This window comes from Mobula birostris, chromosome 8, assembly GCF_030028105.1.
Source record: "Mobula birostris isolate sMobBir1 chromosome 8, sMobBir1.hap1, whole genome shotgun sequence".
NCBI classification, from domain to species: domain Eukaryota; kingdom Metazoa; phylum Chordata; class Chondrichthyes; order Myliobatiformes; family Myliobatidae; genus Mobula; species Mobula birostris.
In genome coordinates, this window is record NC_092377.1 from 125003854 (window position 1) to 125024624 (window position 20771).

The 20771-nt window shown below is 46.8% G+C and overlaps 2 protein-coding genes across 3 annotated transcripts in view; both read right to left on the reverse strand.

The window, feature by feature from the left end:
• The window catches only part of vwa11 (von Willebrand factor A domain containing 11), a 38103-nt gene extending 31132 nt beyond the window's left edge, over nucleotides 1-6971 (reverse strand). For both annotated transcript variants that reach the window (XM_072266122.1, XM_072266121.1), the window contains exons 1-3: nucleotides 6753-6971; nucleotides 1880-2092; nucleotides 888-1163 (exon numbers count right to left, since the gene is read on the reverse strand). In XM_072266122.1, the coding sequence (XP_072122223.1) occupies nucleotides 888-1163; nucleotides 1880-2080 (477 nt within the window). In that variant the 5' untranslated portion in view covers nucleotides 2081-2092; nucleotides 6753-6971. The remainder of the gene's footprint in view (nucleotides 1-887; nucleotides 1164-1879; nucleotides 2093-6752) is intronic.
• The window catches only part of LOC140202052 (myelin-associated glycoprotein-like), a 565622-nt gene that overhangs the window by 228756 nt on the left and 316095 nt on the right, over nucleotides 1-20771 (reverse strand).

A 20771-nucleotide genomic window follows, 5' to 3' on the forward strand; every position in this document is an offset into this window, starting at 1 on the left:
CTTCCACTACACTCACTCCTTACCGCCCATGCCGGGCACTCCCCACTCACTGCACCACAGTGTTATCCTCAATCGCCCATTCCCCTCACAGCACACCATCCACACCACCCCTCCTGTACTGCTCCCTCCTCACTACCCCTCCCTCAGTGCTCCCACGCTACCAGCCTTTCCGCAGTGCTCCCTCCTCAGCCCCTCCCATCGATTCGCTCCTCACCGCATCTCCCACGGTGCTCTTTCCTCACTAGCCATCTCACCTCACTCCCACCCGCCCCCAGAGCATTTCCCCCTCACTGTCCAGGATGTTGCCTGAATTGGGGAGCATGCCTTATGAGAATAGGTTGAGTGAACTCGGCCTTTTCTCCTCGGAGCAACAGAGGATGAGAGGTGACCTGATAGAGGTGTACAAGATAATGAGAGGCTTTTTCCCAGGGCTGAAATGGCTAGCATGAGAGGGCATAGTTTTAAGGTGCTTGGAAGTAGGTACAGAGTTGATGTCACGGGTAAGTTTTTTTATACAAAGAGTGGTGAGTGCATGGAATGGGCTGCCGGTGGCGGTGCTGGAGTTGGAAACGATAGGGTCTTTCAAGAGGCTCCTGGATGGATAGATGGAGCTTAGAGAAATAGAGGGCTATGGGTAAAGCCGAGGTAATTCTAAGATAGGGACGTGTTTGGCACAACTTTGTGAGCCAAAGGGCCTGTATTGTACTGCAGGTTTTCTATGTTCCTATGTTTCTATCCCACAGTGCACTGTCCGCACTGCCCCTCCCACAGTGCTCCCACCTTAACACCCTTTCCACAGTGCTCCCTCCTCACCCCTCCTATAGAACTTCCTCATTACTGCTCCTCCCATGGTGCTCCCCCCTCACCGTTCTGAGGGCTGGACCTACTTGTAGCGTGTGGAGAGTGGTGCCCATGTACCGAAGTGCAGAGAATCGTTTGTCCTCCAGTATACCCTTCACCACACTGGCCTTGCCCGTCAGTAGCAGCTTTCTGCCCTCCAGGATTGTCTCTGAATCAAAATGCCTCTTGGTGGACAGCATATACAGCACGTCCACCAAGGTGTTGGCCGCCCCCATCACCTTCATGCATTGGCTGAACCGTTGGACAGATACCGGTTCTCCATAGTATATGGCAAAGAGCTTTTCTGCTGTCAGGTTATAGCCCTGTGGAGGAAAAGACTTGTATTAATGTTCTGCCCTTGGGCCAGACCACTGCGAGCACCGTGCACAGTTCCAGTCTCCGAATCCCTGGGTCAGACCCACACCGGGAGCACCGTGCCCAGTTCCAGTCTCCGTATCCCTGGGTCAGGCCCACACCAGGAGCACCGTGCACAGTTCCAGTCTCCGAATCCCTGGGTCAGACCCACACCGGGAGCACCGTGCCCAGTTCCAGTCTCCGTATCCCTGGGTCAAATGCACACCGGGAGCACAGTGCACAGTTCCAGTCTCCAAATCCCTGGGTCAGACCCACACCAGGAGCATCATGCCCAGTTCCAGTCTCTGTATCCCTGGGTCAGACCCACACCGGGAGCACAGTGCACAGTCCCAGTCTCCAAATCCCTGGGTCAGACCCACACCAGGAGCACCATGCCCAGTTCCAGTCTCCGTATCCCTGGGTCAGACCCACACTGGGAGCACCGTGCACAGTTCCAGTCTCCGAATCCCTGGGTCAGACCACATCTGATTTAATATTCTCATTACCCCACTTTGGATGGAACCATCGTTGATGACATTCCCAATAATGTCCCCATCTCATGTATTCTGGGAAACAGACTGCAAATACAGAATCTTTTTGTGTAATTCCACTCTCACTCCTACACTTCTCTCCCCACCCGCCTTCCAACCAAAAGCTGACCACAAATTAATGCACCCTCACTTACGTCAGCCTGGAAGGTACCCTTGGGCACAACGTTGCCTTGCGGACTGGGAACTTGCTGGAAGACCGTGAGGATGGCTTGGAGGGCTGCCGTCTTCGTAATATTGCAATGCGTTCGGCTACTTCTTCCGAAGATTGGCATGAAACAGCGGATGAGCCCGGTAGCCACTAAAAGCAGGAAGACCTGCAGAAGGAATCTCACCATCTTGAGCTCTCCCTTGTAACACAGAACAAATGGGAATGTCGACAAGTGTACTCAGCCCATCGGTTCTACCCCACTGCTTCATCAGAACTCTTGCCTTACAATCTCCATCTTCCACCCAGTTTCCTGCTCACTTTAAAACAGATAATTCTATTTAAAACATCATAGGAAAATGACATTCAGCCATAATGTCTGTGCTGTACACCATGCTGAATTAAACTAAATCCCTTCTACCTGCACATGGACAATATCTGCATATTCAAGTGCCTATTTCAGAGCCTCTTAATCATGTCTATTGTGTCTGACTCCATCACCATCTTTGGCAGCATATTGCAGGCACCCTTTGTGTATAAAATAATGCCCTGTACTGCTCCTATAAACTTTCGTTCCTCTCAGCTCAATCTGCCCTCGAGTAGTTGACATTCAAAGTTCAAAGGACATTTATTATCAAAGGACATTAATGTCACCATATGCTACCCTGAGAGGAAAATGATAGTAAGGTTATGTACATGGGTTTATTGCCCGTTCAGAAAATTCCAAACCAACACACTTGTCCAATCTCCCCTACAGACTCAGGTTTCCCTGATCAGGGTCAGCTGAAACCACGGGAGGAGACGGTGGATGGCCATAAGAGCAGCTGAGGAGTATCACAATTCTAGTCCTGTGACCACTGACGATGGGCACATCCTCTGACGAGTATTGAAAATGGCTGAGCTCTCCAGTCTTGTAAAGACACTGCCCAGAAGAAGGCAATGGCAAACTACTTCCTGTAGAAAAGTTTGCCAAGAGCAACCATAGTCATTGTCATGGAAACACTAACTAAGAACACCCAGAGTGACTTTGTTTCATTTTTAACATGATATCATGGAGAGTCTGCAGCAGTCTCCACCACCACCAAAACTGCTCATATTTATACAGCAAGACAAACAACTTCACATAACCTTGTTTGGCATCCCACTGCCAGTACATGATCAATTGCTTGTAAGACATGTCAATTATCTCTCAGCGCGGCTAACAGTTCTTCTTGCTTCCTGTTATCAGGACTCATAATTTACCCCCAGACGCATTCCCCCTCCTGGTTCCAGGGGCCTAGTATCTTATTAATTGGAGTTCCTGATACTGCACTTATCATCCAAGGTTACTCTTGACACGCATCAGCAGTCTTAAACCCAGCTGTTCCAGAATGGTCAAGTATCCTATCATACACCAGTTTTAACCATTTCTACCACATTCATGGAAAGACCATGATTGCCTATGTCATATGACATGGCACATAATGAATGAATGAACAAACTGTTTTGTTTGCCTGCACTGCACTTTCTCTGTAGCTGATTCGCTTTATTCTGCATTCTGTTATTGTTTTACCTTGTCCTATCTGCAAAATAAACTTTTCACTGTATCTTGGTACAAATGACAGAAGGAGTTGAACCCAGATAAGTGTGAAGTGCTTCATTTTCCTCTCAGTAACGGGGTGATCACAACTGAAGGCAATTCTCCAGATGTGGCCGAACCAGAGTTTTATAACTGCGGGAGGGGTGGCGAGGAGGAAGCACTGCGGGAGGGAAGGTGAAGAGGAAGGAGGAAGCATTGTGGGAAGAGGATGAGGAGGGAGTCTGAGTTCCTGAGAAATCCCGAATTGGGACGTGAACCTCTGCTGTGTCATAAGGCAATGAAGCACAGGTACAGACCCCTCAGCCAAACCTGTCCATGCCCACCCAACTAGTCCCAATTTCCTACATTAAGTCCATTTTCCTCCAGCCCTGCCCCTCCATGTACCTGTTCTCTAGATTTGGAATGCTATAGTCATTCTAATATAAACCGCCAAGTCTATCCTCAGACTCCGGAGAAAACAGCCCAATTTGTCCAACCTTGTCTTACAGCTCAAACTCTCTAATCCTGATGCACCTCTTCTCCACCCTCTCCGAAGCCTCCACACCCTTCCAGTAATTGAGTGACCGGCACTGCTCATCAATAATGATTTAGACAGAGTATTTTGGGCTGAAATGCTTCCCTGGATAACCCTCGGCTCCCTCGGTGCTGACAAGTCCAGACGTCCTCTAATACAAACAAACGAGATTCTGCAGATGCTGGAAATCCAGAGCAACACACAAAATGCGGGAGGGACTCTGTTTCCTGATAGTGGAGCATGAACTCGTCATCGGCTCAATTATGACACTTCAATTAAACTGTCGATGTTGAGAGCAGAAAATGAACAGACATTCAGCGCTGCCTGCCTACGTTTGACCGGTCTCTCTGTCTTCTCGCTGCTGCTGTCTGCTGGGACATTCAGGAGTCTTGGGTTTTGGGAGCAGGTGTTTCCCTGCAGCTACCGAGCTCCTGGGCAAGGTTCACTCACCTCAGTGCTCCAGGCAGGGCTCGCATTCAGGGACTCTGCAGTTCGTCTTCAAAGTATTTTTGTTTACTTTGTTTTCACTATTTATGCAATTTGATCAAGTTGCTTCAGCACTGAACTGACTACGTGGCTGCGGCTGTAACCATCGGCACAGAGCTGAATTGACTGTAGCAGTGGCTGTAACCATCGGCTCAGTGCTGAACTGACTCTCTGACTGTGGCCTGTAACCATCGGCACAGGGTTGAACCGACTTCGTGGCGGTGGACTCACTTTCAGGAGCTCTGCGGTTAATGCCCTGTGTGTTACTTATTTACGTTTTTATTATTGGTATTATTTGTTTTTTTTCACACATTGGTTGTGTGGGTTTTAAAAACGGGTTCTATTGTCATTCTTTATTTTGTGGCTGCCTGCAAGAAGAATCTCAAGGCTATATATGGCTCACATACCCTGATAATAAATGTACTTTGAACTTTGAGCTCTCTCTTTTGCTCTTATGCTGTCTTTGACTTCTCATCAGCCGTGGTTGCCTCATCCTCCAGGTGGAATACTTCTTCATGGACCATCTTAATGTTACTGGTCCATGGCATAGAGGAGATTGGGAACCCCTGCTTTCCCTTAAGCTGCCTAATCAAATCTGGTTCATTGCAGTCCTGGATTGCCTTTTCCCTAGTGAGGTCAACCACGAGTTGCCCTAAAAAGCCATTTCATAGGCATTCTATAAGTTCTCTCTCTTGGGATCCAACACCAACCTGACTTTCCCAATTTTTCTGCATATTGAAATCCCCAATGACTATTGTAACATTTGCCTTTTTACATGCCTTTTCTAACTCCTCTTGTAACTTGTACCACAACCTGGCTACTGTTCAGAGGCCCACCGGGGTCTTTTCACTCTTGTAGTTTATTCCCTCTACCCACAAGGCTTCTCCATCTTCCAGTCGTATGTTACCTCTTTCTAAGGATTTCATTTTTTTAACCAACAGAGCACCTCTACCTGTCTGCCTGTCCGTTCAATATAATGTGCGATCATTAGCTTAAAAATCTGAAGAATGGTTACAAAAATATTGCCAGGACTTGAAGGACTGGATGGGGCAGGCTGGGCCTCTGTTGGAGCATTGAGTTCTGATTTGGTTGCCCTGATAATGGAACAATGTTGTTGAACTGGAAATATTTATGAGGATGTTGCCATGTCTCGATTTACAAGCATGCTGCCTGGATTAGAGAGCATGTCTTATGAGGAAAGGTTGAATGAGGAAAGGCTTTCTCTTTGGAGTAATGAAGGATAAGAGGTGACTTGAGAGAGCTGTATAAAATGATGAGATACATAGTCACAGAGAACAGCAAGCAGTTTATTTTCCAAAGCAGCAATGGTGATTACAAGAGGGCATAGCTTTCAAGTGATCAGAGGATGCAAGAAGTAAGTTTTTTTCATAGAGTGTTAGGAGAGCATCAGAGTGGTGGTAGAGTTAGATACATTAGCTTCATTTCAGAGAGTCTTAGACAGTTAAATACACAAAAGAGAAATGGGGGCTATTTATGTTGGAGGGAAGAGTTACAATAATAATGGAGTAAGTTAAAATAATGGCACTATATTGTGGGACGAAAGGCTGTAGTGTGTTGTCATGTTCGATGCTCTATGTTCTGTGTTCTTTGTTCTGTATTCTATGTTCTGTGTCTGCTGTCACAGCCAAACCTCAGGACTCTGGTGACTCACCGTCCCTCACCATTAAATGTCAGTGTTACTTTTTGTTTCTCTCTCTCTCTCTCACACTCTCTCTCTCTCTCTCTCTGGGGATGACCTCGCTACCTCCCACCAGATTTCCTTTGCCCTCCTTTCTTGATCCCTACAAATCATTCTCTCACCCTCCCAGCATCACATCAGCTGCAAGCTGGGGGATATGACAGACGATCCTCCCGGGTGTAACTCGTGAAGTGGTCCTGTTCGATCCCGCATCTAATACAAGCACAACAATGTTCTCTGTCCATTAATCCCCAAACACACGCCTTCTGCGTGTTCTAATAAAGTAAAGTAAAATAAAGTAAAAGTAAAGTAATTCTGCTTAACGATCATTTGATTTTAAGCCTTGTACACTCCAACCACTACTGTTCGCCCTTCCACAATTCTGTCTGTGAAAACGCCAAACAGAAAACTCCAAGAAATTTTGCTGAACTTGGCTTCCCTTTCCTAAATCCGTGTCGATGATGAGGTAATTTTGCAAGTACCAATAGAAGCCAGAGTTAAATTAGTTACAGAGTCTCCCCACCTCTCCCCTCACCCCAATCCTAATCGTGCCTCCCCTGAACCCCAACTGTCACGTCTCTCACCTGCAGCCTTAGATCAGAATCACCTCTTCCTGAGTTGATTCGGGCAAACGGAGGCGAGAAATGTTGGCTTTAATCCTGCTGTGGGCTTTAATCCGGAGGCGTTATATGGATTGGGGGTAGGGTGGGGAGTACTTCCTCTGTGTGAGAGGACTCTCGGAAATCCCCCTCCTGGTGGTTACAGTCACAGAGACGTGCGGCTGGGTTGGAAGGCAGTGTGGAAGTGAGATGACAGAAGGGCTGTTTCTGTTACACTCTCAACTTGACAGATACAGATGAACATGCGTAGTTTGATCATGGGTGGGGATACTCTCTGCTCTGCTGACTCTGCTTCATATTTTCCATCTCCTGTGGTGGTAAACAAGTCTACATACACTTTCAGTACCTTAAATCACTCCCCTACTCAACAATATTCCTCCGCCATCACATTTCCAAGGAACCACCCTCTTTCCGCATTCCCCCGTCCAGCAGGTCTGGAATTTGCAATGATGATCCACAAACAAGGAAGGGGGAAGGGTGGGGAGGAAGGTGGATTTGAAAGTTCAAAGTAAAGTTTACTTTCAGAGTACATACATTTCACCACCTACAACTCTGAGATTCTTTTTCTGCAGGCATACTTAGAAAATCTATAGAACAGTAACTGTAAATGGCGAATCCTTTGCTTGCATCTTCAGAAACAGCTTTATTTCTATCTTTGATATCTCCTTTTCCCCCTTTCAGGTTCTTTTGAAGACCCTGACCTGGAGTTACACTCTGACTTCGGTTCTTTGCAGGAATGGGACCTGTTCACAGGGCCTCATGACCAACCACTTTCTGATATGCCAAGGACGCAGACTAGAAGACATGTGCACCTTCAGGGCGCTGGATTTTCGTGGCTCTGGAGGTGGGCTGATTCAAGGCTGGTGGTGCCACCGCTGCTGACTGATGCGCCGTGGATGAACAACGGGTACAGAGCTCTGAAAAAGCGATAAAACAGACTTTTAACACCATGAATCAGTGAGTTGTTTTGTTATGTCTCCCCTCTCCCTGTGAAATGGGGACACCTCTTTTTCCCTTATTAGGGAGAGAGAGAGAGACAGAAACCCTGCAGTATGTCAAATACCCCAGATGAACGAGTAGCCTTTGGGGTACTGCAAGTCTGTGTCTTTATTGATGCTTTGCTGCGCACTTGAGTGTGTGGTGTTGGGGGGTGGTGCTAATGCTTTTTTTGCTGTTGGGGGAGGGGTGGTCATTGCCTTGCTGCTGCTTGTGGGGGGAGCTGGGAGGCCTTTGGCGTTCTAGCATTTTACTGCCATTCATTCTTTGGGGCACTCCTCTGTTTTTGTGGATGTTTGTGAAGAAAAAGAATTTCAAGATGTATATTCTATACATTTCTTTGACATTAAATGTAGCTATTGAAATCTATTGAAACAGGATCTTGCCACATTGATTCATTCAAGCCTGCAACCTCTCTAGACTGATTTAATCTGCAGTGGACTTGTGTCAACACGTCAGTGGACATGTTCCTGAGTGTCAACATCTCAGACAATATATTGTGGGTCCAGCACGGTGATCTAATCAAACCTCAAAGTTCAAAGCTCATGTATTATTGAAGTGTGTATACACTATACAACTTTGAGATTTGTCTACTTGCAGGCAGCCGTTAAACAGAGAAACACAATAGAACCAGTTTAAAGAAAAAAAAACACAACTAAGGCCATCGCACACCCAATGGTGTGAAATTGGTGTGGAAAAAAACAAACTGCACAATTAGAAAGTAAACAAATAACACAGAGAACATTAAATATCAAACCGGCGAGTCCACAGCCACAGAGCCACTGAGGTGAGTGACACCGGTCCAGGAACCCGATGGTTGCAGGCCACAGCTGCTGAGTCAGTTGACCACTGAAACTCCTCAATCAAATCGTGCAAATAAGAGTAAACAACAACTTTCATTCGGAGTTTGAGGAGATAGGCTCTGTCACCAAAGACTCTTACAAACATCTGCAGATATCGAAGTTTGGGATGTCACAGTGGCATAACAGTTAGCCTCATGCTAATTCCACTCGGGGTGTCGGAATGGGCTGCGTCTGTAAGGAGTTTGTATGTTCACCCCATAACCGCGTGGGTTTCCTCCGGGTGCTCCAGTTCCTTCCCACATTCCAAAGATGTACCTGGTTATTTGTTGATAAACTATCCTGTGATTAGACTGGTTTTCAATAGGGGGGTTGCTGGGTGGTGTGGCTCATTGGGCTGGAAGGGCCTGTCCCACACCCTAACTCTAAATAAGTGTGAAATAACAAAATGTCTGGTGCAGAACATTCTGACTGGCTGCTTCACTGTCCGGTATAGATACTCCAATGCACAGAATCACAAGAGACTGCAGAGGGTTGTAGAATCATCCAGCTCCATCACGGACACAATCCTCCCCACCATCACGGACACACCCCTCCCCGCCATCATGGACACAACCCTCCCCATCAACATGGACACAACCCTCCCCACCATCACAGACACAATCCTCCCCATCCTCGAGGATATCCTCAGGAAGTGGTGCCTCAAGAAGTTGGCATACAACATTAAGGACCCTCACCATCCAGAATAAGCCCTCTTCTCATTACTACCACTGGGGAGGCGGTACAGGAGCCCAAAGACACACGCTCAATGTTTTAAGAACAGCTTCTTCCCCTCCATGATCAGAGTTCTGAATGATCCATAAACCCATGAACACTACATCATTATTCCTTTTACTTTCCACTAATTATTTATTGGTGTAATTTATATAAATTTTATTAATTACAGTGAACTGCTGTCACAAAACAACAAATTTCACAATGGATGTAGATAATGATAAACATGATTCAGATTCAGGACAGTGCGGATGTGAAGCTCGTTCCCTTTGCTGATCCAGCAAGATTCAGACCCAGAAGCTGTCATAAGGTGGTGGCTGGGAACGAACCCAAGTGCAAGACACAGAAACTGAAGTACTAGGGACAGGACTAGGATACAGGGTGAGAGCAGGGACATGGACACGAAAACCAGGAACCCAGAACAGGACTGGACAAGAGAGCTAGGAGCCTGGGCTTGGACTCCGAGCCAGAGACTGGACAAGAACCCAGTACCTGAGTCTTGCCTCTGGCTCAGAACCCAGAACTAGGCAAGGACGAGGCTTGGCTGGCAGGCAGGACGAGGCTGGTCTTCAGGCTTGAGGCTAGAGACTAGAGGCGAGACTTGGCGGGAGGCTGGAGGCTGGAGTCTTCAGGTTTGAGGCGAAGATTAAAGGCGAAGCTTGGCAGGAGGCAGGAGGCTGGAGTCTTCAGGCTTGAGGCTAGAGACTAGAGGCGAGGTTTGGCAGGGGGTAGGAGGCTGGAGTCTTCAGGCTTGAGGCTAGAGACTAGAGGCAAGGCTTGGCAGGGGGCAGGAGGCTGGAGTCTTCAGGCTTGAGGCTAGAGACTAGAGGCGAGTCTTGGCAGGAGGCAGGAGGCTGGAGTCTTCAGGCTTGAGGCTAGAGACTAGAGACGAGGCTTGGCAGGGGGCAGGAGGCTAGAGTCTTCAGGCTTGAGGCCAGAGGCTAGAGGCTTGGCTGGAGACTGGAGGCTACTCCTGGGCAGGGTGCGGTACTCCTGGGCAAGGCGTGGATCACCACCCAACGGAGGCAAGGGACGGGAAGGGACACGACCAACTGTAGGTAACAGCAAGACGGCCTGGCTTACCTGATGGAGGCAAGGGACAGGTAGGGACAGAACTAACCATAGGTAACCGCAATATGGCCTGGCTTACCCAACGGGGGCAAGGGTCAGGTAGCGACAGAACCAGCCGCAGGTAATGGCAAGACAGCCTGACTTACTCCGTGGAGGCAAGGGACAGGAAGGGAGCTAGGAACGGGGTGGCTCCAGGACAAGACTGAAGGCGAGACGAGGCAAGAGTTACCAGCAAGACCAGGCAAGGCTTCAGGCAATGCAAGACAAAACGAGAACTTCAGGCAAGGTGAGAGTTACCGGCAAGACAAGGCAGGGCTTCAGGCAATGCAAGGCAAAACGAGAACTTCAGGCAAGGTGAGGCGAGAGTTACCAGCAAGACAAGGCAGGGCTTCAGGCGAGGAAACAGAAGGCTGAGGAAGGGATACAAGGAGAAAGGACAAGAACAATCCAGCAGCCACACCCTGGTCTCTGAAGGTATTTATGCAGCCAACCCCAACGAGCATCAACTGTCTCAATTAGAGCTCAACAAGGACAGAAACAGGGTAGACAGGATAACCTGGAGCAAGGATCGATGGACCGGACCATGAACCGGAATACGGGCTTCACTGACTGGACCATGACAGGAGCACAGACATGGATGGGATGAACCTCATACAGTGATCAGCAAACATCTACAGTTCTGACCTCATGACGGGAGGAAGGTCACTAATGAGACAGCTGAAGATGGCTGGGTCCAGGATGCTGCCCCAAGTTACTCTTGTAGTGATGTTAAGACCATAAGACCATAAGACAAAGGAGCAGAAGTAGGCCATTCGGCCCATCGAGTCTGCTGCACCATTTTATCATGAGCTGAACCATTTTCTCCTATTTAGTCCCACTCCCCTGCCTTCTCACCATAACCTTTGATGCCCTGGCTACTCAGATACCTATCAATCTCTGTCTTAAATACACCCAATGACTTGGCCTCCACTGCTGCCCGTGGCAACAAATTCCAAAGATTCACCACCCTCTGAGTAAAACAATTCTTTGCATTTCTGTTCTGAAAGGGCGCCCTTCAATCCTTAAGTCATGCCCTCTCGTACTAGACTCCCCCATCATGGGAAACAGCTTTGCCACATCCACTCTGTCCATGCCTTTTAACATTCGAAATGTTTCTATGACGTCTCCCCTCATTCTTCTAAACTCCAAGGAATACAGTCCAAGAGCGGACAAACGTTCCTCATATGTTATCCCTCTCATTCCCAGAATCATTCTCGTGGATCTTCTCTGTACCCTCTCCAACGTCAGCACATCCTTTCTTAAAGGAGACCAAAACTGCCCACAGTACTCCAAGTGAGGTCTCACCAGTGCCTTATAGAGCCTCAACATCACATCCCTGCTCCTATACTCTATTCCTCTAGAAATGAATGCCAACATTGCATTCGCCTTCTTCACTACTGACTCAACCTGGAGGTTAACTTTAAGGGTATCCTGTACGAGGACTCCCAAGTCCCGTTGCATCTCAGAACTTTGAATTCTTTCCCCATTTAAATAATAGTCTGCACGTTTATTTTTTCTGCCAAAGTGCATAACCATACACTTTCCAACATTGTACTTCATTTGCCACATCTCTGCCCATTCTTCCAATCTATCCAAGTCTCGCTGCAGACTCCCCGTTTCCTCAGCACTACCGGCCCCTCCACCTATCTTCGTATCGTCAGCAAACTTAGCCACAAAGCCATCTACTCCATAATCTAATTCATTGACGTACAATGTAAAAAGAAGCGGCCCCAAAACTGATCCTTGCGGAACACCACTGGGAACCGGCTTTTTCCCACTCTCTGTTTCCTGCCAATCAGCCAACGCTCTATCCACGTATGTAACTTTCCCGTAATTCCATGGGCTCTTATCTTGTTAAGTAGCCTCATGTGTGGCACCTTGTCAAAGGCCTTCTGAAAATCCAAATATACAACATCCACTGCATCTCCCTTGTCTAGCCTACTGGTAATTTCCTCAAAAAATTGTAATAGGTTTGTCAGGCAGGATTTTCCTTTAAGGGATCCATGCTGAGTTCCGCCTATCTTGTCATATGCCTCCAGGTACTCTGTAACCTCATCCTTGACAATCGAATCCAACAACTTCCCAACCACGGATGTCAAGCTAACAGGTCTATAATTTCCTTTTTGCTTCCTTGCCCCCTTCTTAAATAGCGGAGTGACATTTGTAATCTTCCAGTCCTCCAGAACCATGCCAGAATCTATCGACTTTTGGAAGATCATCGCTAATACCTCCGCAGTCTCCACAGCTACTTCCTTCAGAACACGAGGGTGCATTCCATCTGGTCCAGGAGATTTATCTACCTTGAGCCTATTCAGCTTCCTGAGTACTTTCTCTGTCGTAATTGTGGCTGCGCACACTTCTCTTCCCTGCCACCCTTGAGTGTCCAGTATCCTGCTGTCTTCCTCAGTGAAGACTGATGCAAAATACTTGTTCAGTTCCTCTGCCATCTCCTCATCTCCCATTACAATTTCTCCAGCATCATTTTCTATCGGTCCTATATCTACTCTCACCTGTCTTTTACTCGTTATATACTTGAAAAAGCTTTTAGTATCCTCTTCGATATTATTTGCTAGCTTCCTTTCATAGTTAATCTTTTCTCTCTTAGTGACCTTCTTGGTTTCCTTTGGTAAGGTTTTAAAAATTTCCCAATCCTCTCTCTTCCCACTAATTTTTGTTTCCTTGTATGCCCTCTCTTTTGCTTTAACTTTGGCTTTGACCTCTCTTGTCAACCACGGTTGCATCCTTTTTCCACTCGAAAATTTCTTCTTTTTTGGAATATACCTGTTTTGCACATTCCTCATTTGTCGCATAAACCCCAGCCACTGCTGCTCTGCTGTCTTTCCCGCCAGTGTCTCTTTCCAGTCAACTTTGGCCAGTTCCTCTCTCATGCCACTGTAATTTCCTTTACTCCACCGAAATACCGACACATCAGATTTCAGCTTCTCTTTTTCTAATTTCACAGTGAACTAAATCATGTTATGATCACTGTCTCCTAAGGGTTCCTTCACCTCAATCTCTCCAATCACCTCCGGTTCATTACACAATACCCAATCCAGTACAGCCGATCCCCTAGTAGGCTCAACAACAAGCTGTTCTAAAAAGCCATCTCACAGACATTCTACAAATTCTCTCTCTTGAGATCCAGTGCTGACCTGATTTTCCCAATCTACTTGCATGTTCTGGCCCATTCCCAAGAAAAGCATGTTATCTTTCACCCCTCCTCATTCAGCAATCATCTCAGGCTCCTGTCCCACCTCCCTCCTCCTACTGGCCACTTCCTCTCTCATCCACAACCTTGTCGTGCTTTGGAGGCTTGCGTGCCTCAGTGACCCAAAGAGCTAGGCTGAAGTCAGAGCTTTATGCTCTGTCTCTTGTTAGGGTCACCCATGCTAACAGGTCAAAGAGGTCAGACTAAGAGTAGCCCACCCATCCTCCTGGTTCAGCTTGGGACTAATAACCCTGACTGGTCCAACAAAACTGTTATGGGACAGTAATGAAGAATCCTTCTACATCTGAGTTGACAGTATTCCTGAGTCTCCACTCGGGACTTAAATGGCTGACACTGGTGAAAACTGAGAGGAAGAAGCAATGAAGGAAGCCCTGAAGGATCTTCATTATGGCCCCAAAGGCCGGTAGTATAATGGGAAGTAAGTTCTCTCTCAGTTCTGGCCAGTGTCACTCAGTACAGAAACAGACCCTCCGGTCTAACATGTTCATGCTGACCAAGGCAACCAACTGAGTTGGTCATATTTGCTAATGTTGGATGTGTGTGTGGTCTTGCATATTCTTTATGAGTCGTGCTTTCCTCCCACACCCTAAAACAAGACGTGTGGAGTGGTTGGGTTAATTGGCAGCTGTGAATTGCCTCTCCCAGTATTTATGTGTAGATAAAAGATGACACGCACTCAGTAAATGGAATGTCAGAGGAATTAAATGCGTATGTGTGTGTGGGGTGGGGGTTGTTGGGTGGGGAGAAGTAGAACTGAGGGTTATTGTAACTATGTGTGGGTGGAGTTTGCACATTTCCCCCGGCTCCCTTGATATTTTCCCGGAGACTTCCAGATTCCTCCCCCATCTCCAAAGAAGTCATGCGGAGTGGGGAAAACTGGGTTAATTGGCAGCTGTGAGCCTGTTCTTGGTGTTTGAAGGATCCATGTTCATAGGTGGTGTTGGTTGACAGAGATCAGAATCAGATTAAATATCACCAGAATATGTTGTGAAATTTGTTAACTTTCAACACCAGTACAATGAAATACATGATAAATAAATATAGAGAAAAGAAAACTGAGTTCCATTAAAAATATATATGTCTATTAAATAGTCAAGATTAGCAGTGCAAAAAAAAAGTAGTAGGGTTGTTTCCATGGGCTCAATGTCCATTTAGAAATCAGATGGCAGAGGGGAAGAAGCCATTCCCAAATGCCTGAGTGTGTGCCTTCTGGCTTCTATCCTTCTTTCCTGATGGTAACAGAGTGAAGAGGGTATGGTGGTGGGATGGTGGGAATCTTTAATGATGGATGCCATCTTCCTAAGCCATCTCTCCTTGAAGATGTCTTGGATACTACGGAGGCTAGTACCCATGATGGAGCTGACTAGTTTTACAAGTTCCTGCAACCTGCTTCAGTCTTGTGCAGAAATCACCCCAGACCGGATGGGATGCAGCCAGTCAGCTGCTCTCCATGGAAGTTTTCGAGTGTTTTAGTTGACAAACCAAATCTCCTCAAACTCCTAATCAAATATAGCCACTGTCTTGCCTACTTTATACCTGCATCAATATGTCACTTCCAGGTTAGGTCCTCAGAGATATTGATACTCAGGAACTTAAAACTGCTCACTCTCTGCACCTCTGATCCTTCTATGAGGATTCATGTGTGTTCCGTCATCCTACCCTTCTTCAACTCCACAATCAGCTCTTTCATGTTGCTGATGCTGAGTGCAAGGTTGTTGCAGTGACACCACTCAACCAGCTGGTATATCTTGCTCCTGTACGCCCTCTCATCACCATCTGAGATTCTGCCAACAATGATTGTATCTTCAGTAAATTTATAGATGGCATTTGACTGTGCCTAGCCACATAGCCATGGGTGGAGAGGGAGCAGAGCAGTGGGCTAAGCACACATCACTCAGGTGCACCAGTGTTGATTGTCAGTGAGGTGGAGATGTTATTTCCAGTCTGCACAAATTGTGATCCTCTGGTTAGGATGCAGTTGCAGAGGGAGGGACAGAGACCCAGGTTCTGTAGCTTTTCAATCAGGACTGTAGGAATGATGATGTTAAATGCTGACCTATGGTCAATAATCAGCCTCCGGACACAGGTATTTGTATTGTCCAGGTGATCCACGGCTGCGTGAAGAGCCATTGAGAGCATTCCTGCTGTAGACCTATTGTGGTAATAGGCAGATTGCAGTGAGTCCAGGTCCTCTCTGGTATTGATTCTAGCCATAACCAATATGTCAAGGTATTTCATCACCATATGTGAGCGCTACTGGACGACAGTCATTGAGGCAGCTCACGCTGCGCTTCTTGGGCACAGGCAGAATTCATGCCCTTTCGAAGTAGGTGGGAATTTTCAACTGTAGCACTGAGAGATTGAAACTGTCTCTGAATACCATTGCCATTTGCTTGGCACAGGTTTTCAGAGCCTTACCAGGTACTTCATTGGGCCCTACTGCTTTGCTGACTTGCGAGGGTTCACCTTCTTGGAAGACAATCTGGTGTTGGCCTGCAAGACAAGAGACCACAGGGTCATCAGATGCTGCAGGGATCCTCATGGCTGCAGTTTGATGCCTCCTTGCAAAACTTGCATAGAAAGCATTGAGCTCATCTGCCTCTTGACATAACCCTCTGTAAATCATACCTCGTTTTCTTATGCAGGTCTGGATCGTCAGACTTAAATGCAACAGGTCCAGCCCTCAGCAGATTTGATGGGCTGAATGGTCTCTTTCTGACCCTCTGCCATTATCAAGAGGAGACAACACTAGAGAATGTAGATTTAAGGGAAGGGCAAGAAAGTTAACCTGGATGTAGAACATACACTGTACAGCATAGCAACAGGCCCTTTGGCTTCAGAAGTTTTGCATTCAAATTAAACCAGTAATTAATGCCTAACTAATCTCTAACATTGAGTACACAATGTACTCAACCCTTTATTCTCTGCACATTAATGTGCCTAACTTAGAGCCTTTTAAACACTTCTATCACATGTCCACCCCTGGCAGCACATTCCAGGCACACGACCCCCACCCCCCCAGTCTCTGTGAAAAATATGCCCAGCACATCTTCTTTGAACTGACCCTCTCTCACATTAAGTCAATGTTCTCTCATAGGAGACATTTAGACACTGGGAAAGTCTCTTAATTTTATAAACTTTATTCATGTCTCTCTTCAGTCTCCAACATTCCAGATAAAACAATCCAAGTTTGTCCAACCTCTGCTTATAGTCCCAATCTTCTGTCTCCATCAGTCCCTGCCTCATCTGTTCCCAGGACATTTTTTTTCCTTTCCAAAACATCAGTGATGTCCTCCTTCTGCAAAGAATAAGGGTTCCCTTCCTCCACCGTTGATGCTGTCCTCATCCACCCTCATCCCATCTTCCTGCTGCCTTATCAGAGATAGTTCCTATTGTCCTTACCCACCACCTCTTGGATCTCTGCATCCAGCTGATCAGCCTCTGCAACTTCATCCAGCTTCCTACCACTTAACACCTCCACCCTCACTCTCCCCTTTCCACAGGAATTGCTCCCTCCATGATTCCCTTGTCCATTCGTTCAATCTCCCTCTTGGCACTTACCCCTTGTGGAAGAAAAATGCTATGACCTTGTGACGGACGTTAAGGGGTTAATGATTTTATTAAGAGTGTGAATTCAAAGGCTATAATCATTTATCTGTGACTAATGTACACTGTGTGACTGAAATATGTTTTGAAGACGAAACGCGGAAGTAACTATCTCTGTGCTTCTTTGTTCTGAGAGTTATCATGTCTGCAGTTGAGCAAGTCTGATATACTTCTCTGGGAACTAACATTTAAGTAAATGTATTAGATTAGATTAGGTTATGAGGGCATGCAGTTCTCTGTTATTGTCATTTAGTAATGCATGCATTAAGAAATGATAGTGTTCCTCCAGAATGATATCACAGAAACACAAGACAAACCAAGACTGAAAAACTGACAAAAAGCACATAATTATAACATATAGTTACAACAGTGTAAAGCAATACCGTAATTTGTTAAAGAACAGACCATGGGCACGGTAAAAAAAAGTCTCAAAGTCTCTCGAAAGTCCCATCATCTCACGCAGACAGTAGAAGGAAGAAAAACTCTCCCTGCCATGAGCTTTCAGCACCGCAAACTTGCAGCACCCTGGAAGCACCCGACCACAGACGACTCTTGAGTCCATCCGAAAACTTTGAGTCTCCGACACTGAGCACCAAGCACCACCTCTGCCAAGTGCTTCGACCCCGCCCCGGCAACAAGCAATAGGCAAAGCCGAGGATTTGGGGCCTTCCCCTCCGGAGTTTCTCTATGGCACAGTAGCAACAGCAGGGAAGTGGGCATTTCGAAAGTTTCTCCAGATGTTCCTCCGTGCTTCTCACATCTGTCTCCATCAAATCAGGATTGTGCACGGTACCTACTTACAAATACGATACCATTTCGGTGCGGCTGCGCGCGCTGCATCGCACGGCCATCTTCTCATCCCCTATGGTATAACCGTTATTAATGAATAACCGTTCAAGGGCATATTGTGCTACTTTGCTATTCTGTAAAATTGCAGCCTAAGTTCCTCCTTACAGCTATAAGTGCTTCTTGTCATGTACTGTTGGGGCATAAATAAAAGGGTACTCTATTGTTAAGCAGAGTTCCAGGACTCCATTATTGAGTTCTTGGGCTCTCCATGATATCATGCATTAATAAAGATTTTCTGAAGTAACTTCCCTCTAGGTCCGAGTACTTTTTCCGCAACAATTAGCAATGAGGATGCGATATTCTTAGCCTCCTGTCACCTCTCAAGTTGGAGGGGAAGCCTTTGAACGGACACGAGCTTGCAGGATTCCAAAAAAGAACCTGAGCGGAAAAAGAAACTTTCCAAGTTCGGGAAGGCACCAGCGTCCTACCTGCAAGGGGGACGGCCATTTCAGACGTCCCAGCTGTAAGCGGGGGTGGGGGGGGGGCTAGAATTTAAAAGGGTAGCTACCATTAAGAAAATAAAGGAAATTGGAATCAGCAGAAGAACATCTAATAAGTTAGGAGTGTTTACAATGGAGATGCTGGCAGTGTTGGTTGCGTTGCAATGGGTGCAGAAAGCCAGACAAGTCAAAGCATTGATATGTTCAGATTCATCCTCCGTTCTAGCGAGTTTAAGGTCTTTTCACACAAACAGTCGGCAAGATGTACTTTAGGAAGTCCTTCAGTTAGTTACAAGGATTGCAAGTCAGGGAGGTCAGGTAAAATTTCTATGGGTTCCAGCACATGTAGGGGTAAAGGGGAATGAGAGGGTGGATGAGTTGGCAAAGAGGGCGTTAAAGAAAGAAAATGTGGAAATGCACATTAGTATCAGTGAAGCAGGGGTTAAGTGCATAATCTGGGAAAAAGTCAACCGAATATGGCAAGAAAGATGGGACAGGGAGGGGAAAGGGAGGCATTTATATCAAATACAAAAGAGTGTTGCAGTTACTAGGGTAGGTAATGGAAACAGAAGAGAGGAAACTGTGTGGACTAGGTTAAGGCTGGGGCATTGTGCATTAAACAAAACATTGAAAATGTTAGGGAAACACCAGGCAGGATTGTGTGAGGAATGTCAGGAAGAGGAGTCAGTAGAACATGTAGTTCTGAGTTGCAGGAAGTATGGGATACAGAGAGAGATGATGAGAAATAAATTAAGGGAGTTGGGGATGCAGGAATTCACATTAAAAGGGTTGCTGGGCATGGATGAGAGAGCACAAGTCCGGGTATTTTTAGCATTTTTAAGGGGTACAGGGTTTTTTTATAGAATATGATGAATAAGCAGGAATAGGATACTAGGATGGTCAAAGATGGGAGGGTGAAGTGTAGGTGTGTGTGTGTGTGTGTGTGTGTGTGTGTGTGTGTGTGTGTGAGATTGGGTGAAGGGATTTAGAATGTATGTCTAGTGCACGTTCTGGAGCAGAGGGTGGCGGTAATGCACCATTAAGCTGGATGCCAACCGCCGTAAAACAAGATACAGACAGATAGACAGAAAATAAAGGAACGGAAGGACTGCTGAGGAAATTCTAAAGACTGGTGTGCGCTGTAGATAAGCATTTGGGGGAACAATCGAGAGTGCGGTGTAACTGTGTTCTTTTCCAGACAATGGGAAGTGCTTGCAGCCGAGCGGTTTCTGCGGCTCTTGCAGCCCCGCCCCGACGGGCAAGATCGCAAGGGGCCTTGAAAGTAAGTAAGGAAACGGAGAAACTTATGAAAACTGTGAAGAAAGCTCGGTAGAAGGTAGGAGATCGCCTGGTACCCCCGGGTCACCAGCTGACACGGTAATTCGGGAAACAGGTGACGACCGATATGCTGTAACTTTAGTTGCGACCTGAACGGCTGGTCGCAGGGAGACTGGCCGTATGGAGGAAGCTTTAAAATCCCTTTGATACAGACCTGGTGGGATGAGGTAGCGAATGGGAATGGGGACCCTAAGTGGGATTTTGAATATATGATGGGATGTTTTGAGAAATGGATGGAGGTGGCAAAGAGGCACCCACCCCCTAACAAAAGAGAAAGAAAGAAAAGGAGGAAGAGCCTCCTATCACACCAGGCCCCAATGAGAAACAAGGCAAGGCACCACCAACCGCTCCGCCACCCTCTCCCACGAGACCGGCCCCGTACCATCATACCCCCAGATGCCCCAAATGGTATCCCAAAGTACGAAAGATTATGGTCCTAATATCGGACCAGACTAAATGATGGTCAAGGTTATAGAAATGGTTGTTGCATGGCGCCAGCAGAATAACCATGTACAGCCCAAGCGGCACTGCTGAACCAGAACAGGGGGTGACGGGGTGGGGGGGGGGGCGGGGAATCAGGGAGAACAACAGTTAGGAACTGGAATGCGAACTAGAAGCTAAACCCAATACCGCTTACCCTCTCCTATCTTTCCCGAGTCGTCCGCTCACACAGTTCAGCAAGCACCAAAAATAATGATTGGGGAAACGGCAATATTGAAGGCGTGGACCCCTGCAGAGGCAAAGGCCATGGTAGCGGAGGCACCGAACCCAGTAAAAAGACCTACTGCCTTCCTCAGTTGGTTAGAGAAAATGTGTAAAATTTATAAATCTGTCCCGGCCG